The following is a 14,179-nucleotide window of genomic DNA, read 5'->3' as shown; positions in this document are numbered from 1 at the left end:
GGGTTCAGGAATGTGGCTAGGTCTGTAGCTATCTGGTGACTGGGGGGAAAGAAAGGAGGGATATATTGGGCAAGGAAGAAGGTAAAGTATACATTGAGGAAGATAATCTAAGAGCAATGAGGGCAGAAGGACCAGGTCACTGACCTGGGCAGGTTTAAGGTGATGTCTCTGATTTAAGTTGATACTGTCCATTGTTAACTTGGCTAGCAGCAATTGTAGAAATGTTAATTGTGATGCAAAATGCATTCTGAACAGGAAAGAAACTTCCTATGATATAGAAAGAGTCAAGCATGTTCTGGAAGGCAGATTCTTTGTTCAATTTCTTGTACTTCGTTTTATTATTTTTCCTCAGTGATAAATGCAAAAAAAAATCTGCAACAACAGAAGTGTGGAATACCTAAGGCAATCTATTTGCCTTGTACTGTCCAAATATCCCTTTTGTCCCCCTCCCCACCCATCCTCACAAAAGGTTTTAGAAGCCCAGCCACTTAAAAGCATTCACTACTCCTCTTTCACTCTTCCGCTTTCATCTTGTGTATTGTTTATATTGTAGGAACCAAGTAATGAGGAAAAAACTGATCCTCTTTTTCAAGCGGAGAAATCATGCTCGTAAACAGAGGGTATGTTCTACTACAAAAACTGTTCAAATTTAAATGTAAATCATGCTTGTAAGTGGTACATTCTACTATGAAAAATGTATAAGTTTAAATGTAAATGGTGACATAATGAAGAAAATTTAAAGGTCAGATGTAAAGTTTGGAACCTGAAGCAGCAGTAGGAGGAGGAGGTTTGGAATAAGTTAGTTTATGTGGCTGTATGCGCAGAAGTGATAATCCACCTCCCTCTCAAATTATTGGCATAGCCATGTGTTTAATATTGTTTACAAGGTAATTGAGATTGAACTGACACAACAGCAGTGTCAGTGTAACCACTCGGTTGCATAATTGAGGTGTTTGAATTCATTGCAGTATTTACAATCCTGGAAAGTTTTCTCCCCAGAGATGATGGGAAAGGTGCCTCCTGTGCACCATGGCAACTTGGCCTCAAAATATTACCAAACCCTAATCAGTTACAATTCAGTATCTTAGTATTTGCTTTCTGTTATGTTCAGTGGCTTAATTGTAAATTTACATTGAGCTATTGGTCATATTTTTGTCCTTGCGTGGTCAGTCTCTTGGGGAATGACTCTACCTACTTTCACACAGGAACATTGATACGTGAGCCCACGTTTAGCTTTCAGCCCATCTTCCTTTTTAGGAGCATAGTTGATGCACATCAAGTTTTGCTTAATTCTCCTAGTATGCTGAATGCTTTACAGGAACAAAAGATCTGTCAGCGCTATGACCAGCTCATGGAGGTTTGGGAAAAAAAGGTGGAAAGGATAGAAAATAACCCTCGGAGGAAGGCAAAGGAGAGTAAGACCAGGGAATATTATGAGAAGCAATTTCCAGAAATTCGCAAGCAGCGGGAGCAGCAGGAGCGTTTTCAAAGGTAATGACCATTACTTCAACTCCTCTTGCAAAAGGAAAAATCAGAATAATACTCCCTCTTGGTCTTTCGCCTATCCTTAAACCAATTACAAAACAATGGACAAAAGTCTTCCAGTGTAACTGCTTTGATGCTGAAGCCATTTAAGTGCCTATTTGTTGCCTAAGAGTATATCAGGTACTGTTGCCTACATTGCACTGTGGTAAATCTGTCAAATATTTTGCTGAACTGAATTCATACAGGTCGGAAACAGGCCATTGGACCTACCATATCCAAGCTGATCAGTGGACACCCATCTGTATTGATCCCATATTCCAGCATTTGGTCCACCTTCTTTGCCCCATGTGATTCAAGTGTTTATCCAGACGCTTTTTAAATACTATCAGTGATTCTGCTGTTGTAGACAACTTTGGTCTAGGTACCGTCTGGATGAATAATATCCCCTTTATATCCTCCCCAAATCGCTTACTCCTTATGCGTTGCCCTAAGTTTGTGTCTACTAGTTTTAACAATCTATTTAACTCTAAATTTCCTTAATTCTTTTTTGCCACTCCACTACATTGCTTTCCCCATTATAGGAAGAATGCCGAGGCTTTGGAGAGATGCAGAAGAGGTTTACCAGGATGGTGCCTGGATTAGAGGGCATGAGCTATAAGGAGAAGTTGGCTAGATGTGGTTTGTTTTCTCTGGTGCAGCAGACACCAAGTGGAGACTTAATAGAAATTTATGCTTTTGCTAGAGGGCATGCATTTACAGTGAGAAGGGATGTTCAAGGGAGACGTGTTGGGCAAATTCTTTTCACATAGCGGTGGGTGATTTTTTGCTTGCAAATCAGATGGGAATCATTAGATATTTCCATTTAGGACTATTACTGCTGTAATCCAATCACAGCCATGGGTACTTCAGTAAGCAACATAGTTTTAAGATATTTAAAAATTCTATTGATACTCAAAATTGACAAGCCTTGGATGCTAGACTTGGGGTGAAGTGCAGTTCATTTCCTTTTAAGAAAATGGAAGTGGGGCCACCACACTGGTCTACAGGTACAATTGAATTCTACTCCCAACTATTCTGCTGGCAAGTGTACAGTCTCTGAAAAAAAAATTGAAGACCCGAGAGCATTCATAGTGATGATGTGCTTTGAGAGATTGGTGATTAAAATCTATCAACTCCTGCCTCAGAAGTGACGTAGCTCCATTCCAATTTGCCAACCGGAGCAAACAGGTCCACTGCAAATGCCACTCATTGGCTCATCACTCAACTCTGGTATATCTGGACAGCAAAGATGCATACATCAATATGCTCGTTATCAGCTACAGCTCAGCATACAATACCACCATCCCCTCAAAGTTAATCAATAAGCTCCATAACCTTGGCCTCAATACCTCATTGTGCTTTTGGATCCTGGATTTGCTCACTTGTAGAACCTAGTCATCTCGGATTGGCAACAACATTTCCATGATCTCCATTCGCACAGGTGCCACCACAAGGCTGTGTACTTAGACCACTGCTCTACTCACTTTACACTTATGACTGTGTGACTAAGCACAGCTCCAATGCCATATTTGTTTGCTGATGACGCCACTGTTGTGCCCTGAATCAAAGGTGGTGATGAATCAGCATACAAGAGGGAGATTGAAAATTTGGCTGACTGGTGCCATAATAAAAACTTCTCATTCAAGACCAAGGAACTGATTATAGACATCAGGAGAAGAAAACCAGAGGTCCATGAGCCACACCTCATCAGAGGATCGGTCCAGGAAGAGGTGCAATTATGAAGAAAGCACTGCAGCACCTCTGCTTCCTTTGGAGTTGTGAGATTTAGCATGACATCTAAAATTCTTGACAAACTTCTACAAATGTGTAGAAAATAGAACATAGAATAGTACAGCACATTACAGACCCTTCGGCCCACAATGTTGTGCTGACCCTCAAACCCTGCCTCACATATAACCCCCCACCTTAAATTCCTCCATATACCTACCTAGTAGTCTCGTAAACTTCACTAGTGTGTCTGCCTCCACCACTGACTCAAGCAGTGCATTCCACGCACCAACCACTCTCTGAGTGAAAAACCTTCCTCTAATATCCCCCTTGAACTTCCCTCCTCTTAAAGCCATGTCCTCTTGTACTGAGCAGTGTTGCCCTGGGGAAGAGGCACTGGATGTACACTCTGTCTATTCCTCTTAATATCTTGTACACCTCTCTCATGTCTCCTCTTATCCTCCTTCTCTCCAAAGAGCAAAGCCCTAGCTCAGTTAATCTCTGATCATAATGCATACTCTCTAAACCAAGCAGCATCCTGGTAAATCTCCTCTGTATCCTTCCCAGTGCTTCCACATCCTTCCTATAGTGAGGCCACCAGAACTGGACACAGTACTCCCAAGTGTGGCGTAACCAGAGTTTTCTAGAGCTGCATCATTATATCGCGTCTCTTAAACTCTATCCCTTGACTTATGAAAGCTAACACCCCATAATCTTCCTTAACTACCCTATCTAACTGTGAGGCAACTTTCAGGGATCTGTGGACATGTACCCCCAGATCCCTCTGCTCCTCCACACTACCAATTATCCTGCCAGTTACGTTGTACTCTGCCTTGGAGTTTGTCCTTCCAAAGTGTACCACCTCACACTTCTCTGGGTCGAACTCCATCTGCCACTGCTCAGCCCACTTCTGCATCCTATCAATGTCTCTCAGCAATCTTCGACAATCCCCTACACTATCTACAACGCCACCAACCTTTGTGTCATCTGCAAACTTGCCAGCCCAGCCTTCTGCCACCACATCCAGGTCGTTAATAAAAATCACAAAAAGTAGAGGTCCCAGAACAGATCCTTGTGGGACACCACTAGTCACAACCCTCCAATCTGAATGTACTCCCTCCACCACGACCCTCTACTTTCTGCAGGCAAGCCAATTCTGAATCCATCTGGCCAAACTTCCCTGGATCCCATGCCTTCTGACTTTCTGATTAAGCCTACCGTGTGGAACCTTGTCAAATGCCTTACTAAAATCCATGTAGATCATATCCACTACACTACCCTCATCTATATGCCTGGTCACCTCCTCAAAGAACTCTATCAGGCTTGTTAGACACGATCTGCCCTTCACAAAGCCATGCTGACTGTCCCTGATCAGACCATGATTCTCTAAATACCCATAGATCCTATCTCTAAGAATCTTTTCCAACAGCTTTCCCACCTCAGACATAAGGCTCACTGGTCTATAATTACCCGGACTATCCCTACTACCTTTTTTGAACAAGGGGACAACATTCGCCTCCCTCCAATCCTCTGGTACCATTCCCGTGGACAACGAGGACATAAAGATCCTAGCCAGAGGCTCAGCAATCTCTTCCCTTGCCTCGTGAAGCAGCCTGGGGAATATTCCATCAGGCCCCGGGGACTTATCCGTCCTAACATATTTTAACAACTCCAACACCTCCTCTCCCTTAATATCAACATGCTCCAGAACATCAACCTCACTCATATTGTCCTCACCGTCATCAAGTTCCCTGTCATTGGTGAATACAGAAGAGAAGTATTCATTGAGGACCTCATTCACTTCCACAGCCTCCAGGCACATCTTCCCACTTATATCTCTAATCGGTCCTACCTTTATTCCTGTCATCCTTTTGTTCTTCACATAATTGAAGAATGCCTTGGGGTTTTCCTTTACCCTACTCGCCAAGGCCTTCTCATGCCCCCTTCTTGCTCTTCTCAGCCCCTTCTTAAGCTCCTTTCTTGCTACCTTATATTCCTCAATAGAGCCATCTGATCCTTGCTTCTTAAACCTCATGTATGCTGCCTTCTTCCACCTGACTAGATTTTCCACTTCACTTGTCACCCATGGTTCCTTCATCCTACCATTCCTTATCTTCCTCACCGGGACAAATTTATCCCTAACATCCTGCAAAAGATCCTTAAACATCAACCACATGTCCATAGTACATTTCCCTGCAAAAGCATCATCCCAGTTCACACCCGCAAGTTCCAGCCTTACAGCCTCATAATTTGCCCTTCCCCAATCAAAAATATTCCTGTCCTCTCTGATTCTGTCCTTTTCCATGATAATGCTCAAGATCAGGGAGCGGTGATCACTGTCCCCCAGATGCTCACCCACTGACAGATCTGTGACCTGACCCAGTTCATTACCTAATACTAGATCTAGTATGGCATTCCCCCTAGTCGGCCTGTCAACATACTGTGACAGGAATCCATCCTGGACACACTTAACAAACTCTGGCACTTGTTTAGTTCCAAGGGTTTAGATGGTGCAATCAATGTTAGGGAAGTTAAAGTCACCCATGATAACAACCCTGTTATTTTTGCACCTTTCCAAATTCTGCCTCCCAATCTGCTCCTCGGTATCTCTGCTGCTACCAGGGGGCCTATAGAATACCCCCGGTAGAGTAACTGCTCCCTTCCTGTTCCTGACTTCCACCCATACTGACTCAAAAGAGGATCCTGCTACATTATCCACCCTTTCTGCAGCTGTAATAGTTTCCCTGATTAGTAATGCCACCCCTCCTCCCCTTTTCCCCCCTCTCTATCCCTTTTAAAGCATTGAAATCCAGGAATATTAAGAATCCATTCCTGCCCTGGTGCCAGCCAAGTCTCTGTAATGGCCACTACATCATAATACCATGTATGTATCCAAGCTCTCAGTTCATCACCTTTGTTCCTGATGCTTCTTGCATTTAAGAACACACACTTTAGCCCTTCTACCTTACTAACTTTACACCCTTTATTCTGCTTCTTTTTCATCAAAGCCTCTCTATATGTTACATCTGGCTTTACTCCATGCACTTCTTTCACTGCTCTATTGCTCTGTGTCCCATCCCTCTTGCAAATTAGTTTAAACCCTCCTGAACCATGCTAGCAAACCTACCTGCAAGGATATTGCTCCCCCTCGAGTTCAGGTGCAACCCATCCAATCTGTACAGGTCCCACCTTCCCTGGAAGAGATCCCAATGATCCAAAAATCTAAAACCCTACGCCCTGCACTAACTCCTCGGCCACGCATTCAACTGCCATCTCCTCCAATTCTTACCATCACTATCACATAGTACAGGCAGCAATCCTGAGAATGCCACCCTTGAGGTGCTGTTCTTCAGCCTTCTGCCTAGTTCCCGAAACTCACACTTCAGGACCTCATCCCTCGTCCTGCCTATGTCGTTGGTCCCAACATGTATCACGACTTCCGGTTGCTTTCCTTCTTGTAACGGTATGTCATGCACCTGGTCAGAGACATCCCGGACCCTGGCACCCGGGAGGCAACAAACCATGCTGGTGTCCTTCTCACGTCCTCAAAATCTCCTGTCTGCTCCCCTGACTATAGAGTCTCCAATGACGACAGCTCTCCTCTTCTCCGTCCCATCCTTCTGCACCACAGGGTCAGACTCAGTGCCAGAGGCCCTGCCACCGTGGCTCACACCTGGTAGGTCATCCTCGCCAACAGCATCCCGAACAGTAAACTTATTATTCAGGGGAATGGCTACAGGTGTTCTCTGCACCACCTGTTTACTCTCCTTCACTTTTCCCCCTCGGACTGTCACCTATCGACCTGCTTCCTGCAGCCTAGGTGTGACTGCCTCCCTGTACCTCTCATCTATGACTGCCTCATTCTCCCTTATGAGTTGAAGGTCATCCAGCTGCTGCTCCCGATTCCTGACACGGTCTTCCAGATCGCCCACCCGCATGCACTTCTGGCAGATGTGACTCTGCGGGAGAGGGGAGTTCCCCCAAGACTGCCACATCTCACAGGAGAGGCACATCACCATCTCAGGAGGCATTGCAAAGACTAACTGGGAACAAACTCATCCTCCGCCTCTTCTCGTTGAAGCCTCTCGAGTCAAAGCCTCAAATCTCCACTCCTTCACCGGCCCACTCACTCACTGGCCGCTTTCCACAGGCTGCTCTGCTTGAGCTACCCCTCTATTTATTTGTTTGAGCTTTCAAGTTGCTTGGTCACCTGACCTCAATTGCCCAATCAGCTGCTTTCTGCTGAGTCTGAGCTGTTCAAATCTTGATTGTGTAGTGGAGAACAGTGAGCACATCTAAGGTAAATGAGCACATCTTAGTGAAACACTGTTGCAGGAAAGCAGTATCCATCATTATGGGCCCCCACCACCCAGGAATTGCATCACTAGGTTCAGGAATAGTTATTGCCCCTTGGCCCTCAGACTCTTGAACAAAAGGAGGTAACTTCACTTGCCTCATCTTTGAAATGTTCCCACAAGCTATGGACTCATTTTCAAGGACTGCATCTCATGTTCTCCACATTTATTGCTTAATTATTTATATTGTTGTTTCTTTTTGTATTTGCACAATTTTTTGCCGTCTTCACTCCGGTTGAATGTTTTAGTTGGGCAGTCATTCATTGGTTTTGTTTGTTACTATTGTCATCCCTCTCCACTGATCTCTCTCCTGCCCCTTATCCTTGCAAGTGGACCTGCCCCTACACCACCTCCCTCACAGTCCTAAACATTCACACTTCCTTCACAGGGCCCTTCCAGATGAGGCTGTTAGGATCTTTTACTGTGTTTGATGCTCATAGTATGGCTTCCTGTATATGGGTAAAACCCAACACAGATTGGGACAACTTAGCTGAGCATCTACGCTCCATCTGCCAGAACAAGCGTGATCTCCCAGTGGCCACCCATTTTAATTGCACTTCCGATTCCCATTTCGTTATGTCCACCTATGGCCTCCTCCACTGTTGTGATGAGGCCACACTTAGGTTGGAGGAACACCACCTTATATTCCGTTAGGGTAGTCTCCAACCTGATGGCATGATAATCGATTTCTTAAACTTTAGGTATTCTTCCCCCCCCCCCCCCCCACCATTTCCTATCTTCTCTTCCTGCTCTCACCTTATTTCCTTGCCCGTCTATCGCCTCCCTATGGTGATCCTCCACCTTTTTCTTTCTTCCATAACCTTCTGTCTTTCACCAATCAACATTCCAGCTCTTTACTTATCCCACCCCCATCAGGTTTCACCCATCTCCTGGTGTTTATCCCCTCTTCCCCCCCCCCCCCCCACCTTTTAAATCTGCTCAGCATTTTTTTTCTCCAATCCTGCTGAAGGGTTTTGGCCCTGAAATGTTGACTGTACTTTTCTCCATTGATGCTGCCTGGCTTGTTAAGTTAAAAACATAGAAAACCTACAGCACAATACAGGCCCTTTGGCCCACAAAGTGGTACCGGACATGTTCTTACCTTAGAAATTACCTATGGTTACCCTTAGCCCTCTAATTTTCTGAGCTCCATGTACCTGTCCAGGAGTCTCTCAAAAGGCCCTATCATATCCGCCTGCACCACCGTCGCCAGCAGCCCTTTCCACACACTCACCACTCTCTGCATAAAAAAAGAAAAAAACACTTAACCCTGACATCTCCTCTGAACCTACTTCCAAGCACCTTAAAACTGTGCCCTCTCATGCTAGCCATTTCAGCCCTGGAAAAAAGCCTCTGACTATCCACATGATCAATGCCTCTCATCATCTTATACACTTCTATCAGGTCACCTCTTATCCTCTGTCGCTCCGAGGCAAATGTGTGGAATGAGCTCCCTGTCTGTGTGGAATGAGCTTCCTGTAGAAGTAGTAGAGGCTAGTTCAGTTGTGTCATTTAAGGTAAAATTGGATAGGTATATGGACAGGAAAGGAGTGGAGGGTTATGGGCTGAGTGCGGGTAGGTGGGACTAGGTGAGATTAAGGGTTCGGCACGGACTAGGAGGGCTAAGATGGCCTGTTTCCGTGCTGTGATTGTTAAAAGGCCAAGTTCACTCAACCTATTTCATAAGGCATGCTCCCCAATCCAGGCAACATCCTTGTAAATCTCCACTGCACCCTTTCTATGGTTTCTACATCCTTCTAGTAGTAAGGGGACCAGAACTGAGCACAGTACTGCATTTGGGATCTGACGAGGGTCCTATATAGCTGCAACATTACCTCTTGGCTCCTAAACTCAATCCCACGACTGATGAAGGCCAATGCATCGCATGCCGCCTTAACCACAGAGTCAACCTGCGCAGCTGCTTTGAGCGTCCTATGGACTTGGACCCCAAGATCCCTCTGATCCTCCACACTGTCAAGAGTCTTACCATTAATACTATGTTCTGCCATCATATTTGACCTACCAAAATGAACCACCTCACACTTATCTGGGTTGAACTCATCTGCCACTTCTCAGCCCAGTTTTGCATCCTATCAATGTCCCGCTCTGACAACCCTCCACGCTGTTGGCCAGAAAGAATGACAATCTTCAAATCAGTGAATTCAAATGAATCAAGGACAGTGGAAGCAGTCTTTGTTCTTGCCGTGTGCTTAGGGGATGGAGGCTGCCATTTTGTGAAGACACTCTTCTTCATTTTGTGAGCTTGACATGCTGGGCTTGATTAGTGTTTTAAAGAAGGCACAAAGACTCTTCAGGTAATCTGCTGGACTGGAGGTCATTTCCAAATAAGGAGTTATTTGTGAGGTGTTCTTCAGTTGGCTATAACATGCAGGATTGTGAATGCCTGAGGTGATTCGAGCTCATTGCTGACTGAGAACAAAGAGCCATGAGTCCTCAACTGTCCCTTAATGGGAAGAGGACAATAGGTGGATGCTGGCTTGGACTGGAGCCAATGACCAGGTGTTAAAGGCCAGACACCTGACCTGCGTCCAGTGACATGGGAATGCGACATTTGAATTGATAAGAAATGGATATAAAAGTGGATGCTTTGTGGGTGCTGGTGGCGGTAACTTTGAAGAATAGCCATCGCAGATACAAGCGGGAAGAACCCTGTGTGAAGCACGTGGAGAGTGAATCAGGACCACAAGGAACGCCTGATCAGCATAAATTCCTTCGCCCGGGTAATATCTTTGCTATTCTTTGACTATCTAGGAGAGTCAGGGATACTTAGCAGGTGTGCGCACAAGGTATTTAGTATATGAATTCACATACTTGTTAGTTTGAACAATAAAGCTAATTGTCAGTAAATACAGATCTCTCTGTGCCTCACTCAGAATCGTTGGAAGAGGAAGAAGCGGTATGTCTCTCTCTCTTTTTTCCAACAACTCTATCCACAACACCCCCAAACTTAGTGTCATCAGCAAATTTACTAGCCCATCCCTCCACTTCCTCATCCAGATCATTTATAAAAATCACAAAAAGTTGGGGCCCCAGAACAGTTCCCTGAGGAACACCACTGGTGACCGACCTCCATGCAGAATATGTCTCTTTGACTTCTGTAGGCAAGCCAGTTCTGGATCCACAAAGCAACGTCCCCTTTGATCCCATGCTTCCTTATTTTCTCAATAAGCCTTGCATGGGGTACCTTGTCAAATGCCTTGCTGAAATCCATATACACTACATCTACTGCTCTACCATCATAAATGTGTTTAGTCACATCCTCAAAAAATTGAATCAGGCTGGTAAGGCATGACCTACCTTTCACAAAGCCATGCTGACTATTCATCATCATACTATGCCTCTCCAAAAGTTCATAAATCCTGCCTCACAGGATCTTCTCCATCAACTTACCAACCACTGAAGTAAGGCTCACTAGGTTATAATTTCCTGTGTTATCTCTACTCCCTTTCTTGAATAATGGAACAACATTCACAACCCTCCAATTCTCTGGAACCTCTCTTGTCCCCATTGATGATGCAAAGATCATCGCCAGAGGCTCAGCAATCTCCTCCCTCGCCTCTCACAGTAGCCTGGGGTACATCTCGTCAAGTCCCAGTGACTTATCCAACTTGATGCTTTCCAAAAGCTCCAGCACATCCTCTTTCTTAACATCTACATGCTCAAGCTTTTTAGTCCGCAGTAAGTCATCCCTACAATCGCCAAGATCATTTTCTGTAGTTACAATGAGCGATTGTATTAAAAGATTTTATTCACTGTATGAGATTAAAGGACAATCTGATGGAAGAGTTTTAAGATCATAAGGAGTGTAGACAAAAAAACGCACCATTTTTTTTCCCCAAGGAGAGGATGCTACAACACGAGGGCATAGGTTTAAAATCAGAGCTGAGAGATTTGTAAACAACATCAGGGGCATCTTTTTCATGCAATGAGTGGTGTGTATTCAGAATCAGCTAACCGAGATAGCAGTTGAGGCAGGGGTATTAGCATGATTTAAAAGCGTAGTGGAGATTTCCTGGTAGTGGCTGATGGCTCCCGTTGCTCCAACTCTAATTATCTTACTATTTCCAACCTATCTTGAAACCTTCTTTTTAAGTGTGATATTTTTTCATTATGGCTACATCAAGGGGTGGCAGAGGTACTAAAGGATGATCCTCTTGCTTCTTTGGGTTCTATTATGGACTTGCAAAGTCATACACGAGAAGCCTCTGAGAAGTTTCAACAATTCAGCTCTGAATTTAAACAAATAGATGGTAAATTGGATTATATTCAGCAAACTCTTAATGAACATGATAGACATAAAAAATTTAATGAAGCAATGTTGTCATCTCTGGAAACGGAAGTGAATAAACTGCAAAAGCTTTGTGAAAAGCAATTGAAGTCGAATGAAAAGTTAAGACAAAAGATTATCAGCAGAAAATAGAACTAGAAGGAACAACCCATGGGTTCTGGGTCTCGAAGAATTAACTGAAGGTAATCATCCTTTGGAATTCTTTGCAAACTTTCTGCAAGAATTATTTCCAGAAATTTTGGTATCTTTTCCTATGATTAATTAAGCTCACAGTTCCCCCGTGTTTAGATCTCCTAACAGAGATAGACCAAGATCCGTACTAATTTGTTTTCATGAATTTAAAACAAAGGAACTGTTAATCTGTGAGTCTTGTCGAAGAGGCATGATTGATTATCCTGGCAGCAAGATTAGAATTGTTGAAGATTACCTGCCTGAGGTTATGCAGGAACATAGGAAGTTCAAAGAAGTTATGTCCAAGTTTTTTTAACAAAGGTTTTAAACCCTTCCTTCGCTATCCATCTCGTCTCAGAAGCACACTTAAAAACGGAACTTTTGAATGGTTTCATTTGACTGCTGAAGCACAAAGCTTTTTAAAATCTGAAGGCTAGCTGCTTAGTTTGTCCTCACATGAAAACACAAGATTAAATCAGAAACTTTTAATTTGCAAATTGCGTCGAAGCATGATTCATTATAGGGTGGATTATTAAGATTCTTGAAGACTGTTTGCTTGAGGTATGCAGGAATGTGCTAAGTTTAAACAAGCTTTGTTGGAATTTTTCTATCAAGGTTTAACCCGTCCCTTGGCTACCAAGTTTGACTGAGAGTCTCATTGAAGATGGACCCTTCGAAAGTTTTCATTTGAATGTTGAAGCATAAAGATTTTTTTTAATTTGAAAGCTAACTGCTTAGCCTGCTTTTTCATGAAGATATAAGATTATATGTGTAATGTCTTTCTGTATGAATAATGGTATCTTTTACTTTTGGTAAACCTTTGTAACTAATTTCCTTTTGTAATTTTTTTAATACTGTAATTTTGATATACAAGAATTGAATTTCTTGTTTGGATATTGTTTAGTCTAGGTTGGAATATAAACAACCTGAAACTAATTGGAGCGAGAACCAAGGTTCTTGGGGGGTTTTCCGTAGTTGTAGATGCCGGCTTTCTATTGGTCGGTTTTCTTTCTTTGGGAGGTGGGTGGGGGGATGTTTGTTTTTCTTAGAAGCTGTTTTCAAATTTTTTTTTAGCCAACTTGTTGCTTGGTTACCATTTCTCAAGTTTTATGGATTGGTTTTAACTTGCATTTTAACCTTCCTTTAAATTATTCTAAAAATGAGCCAAACTGTTAATTTACTCAGTTTTAATGTGAAAAGGTTAAATCACCCTGTGAAATGTAATAATATTTTTGCTTATATTAGGAAATTTAAGGTCCCTATTTTTTTTACAAGAAACTCACATACGCAAATGTGACAGTCTACGTTTTTTTAACTGTTGGAATGGACTTTGTTTTCATTTGTCTTTTCAGGCCAAATCTAGAGGAGTCTCGACTCTTATAGATAATACACTTTCCTTTGTCCAACGTAAAGTAGTGTCTGATACTAATGGACATTTTGTTATAGTTTCAGGGAAACTAGATAATAAATTAATAGTATTTGCCAATGTGTATGCCTCCAATGTAGGTGATCCAGGATTCTTTGAGTGTTTTTTTTTCATTTCTACCAGATCTGAGTCTTTATTCTTTGGTGATGGGAGGAGATTTTAACTGCTGGCTAGACCCAAATTTAGACCAATCATCTTCTAAACCAGTGTCTCTTAATAAATCAACTTTGTTTATTCAATCTTTTTTATTGAAATGTATTGTTGATATTTGGCGTTTCTTACATCCTTTAGATAGGGGGTACTCGTTTTTCCCATGTTCATCATACATATTCCAGGATTAATTTTTTTTTATTGATAGTCAAATGATTTCATCAGTTCATTCCTGTGAATATAAAGTGATTGCAGTTTCAGAACATGCTCCTGTATTTCTATCTTTAAATCTCCCTGGTCTTCCTCAAACAAACAGAATTTGGCATTTTAATACAACTTTGTTATCTGATAAGGAATTTTAAAAATTTATAGAGAGGCATATTACTTTGTTTTTTTGAAGAGAATAAAAAGGAAGAGACCTAATTTTACTGTATGGGATACTTTCAAGGCCTATACTAGAGGACAAATTATTTCTTATACTGCGAGTGTTAAGAATAAAGCTAATAAAGAAAGAAT

General features: G+C 42.8%; 1 protein-coding gene across 17 annotated transcripts in view; it reads left to right on the top strand.

Moving 5' to 3' along the window:
• ncor1 (nuclear receptor corepressor 1) overlaps positions 1 to 14,179 on the top strand; it is a 270,800-nt gene that overhangs the window by 100,576 nt on the left and 156,045 nt on the right. For all 17 annotated transcript variants that reach the window (XM_059973760.1, XM_059973765.1, XM_059973762.1 and 14 more), the window contains exons 9-10: positions 554 to 620; positions 1,319 to 1,491. In XM_059973760.1, coding sequence (XP_059829743.1) covers positions 554 to 620; positions 1,319 to 1,491 — 240 coding nt within the window. The remainder of the gene's footprint in view (positions 1 to 553; positions 621 to 1,318; positions 1,492 to 14,179) is intronic.

This window comes from Hypanus sabinus, chromosome 6 (genome assembly GCF_030144855.1).
Source record: "Hypanus sabinus isolate sHypSab1 chromosome 6, sHypSab1.hap1, whole genome shotgun sequence".
Classification (NCBI taxonomy): domain Eukaryota; kingdom Metazoa; phylum Chordata; class Chondrichthyes; order Myliobatiformes; family Dasyatidae; genus Hypanus; species Hypanus sabinus.
The sequence above is the reverse complement of the archived record's forward strand: the minus strand, read 5'-3'. Positions and strand labels throughout refer to the sequence as shown.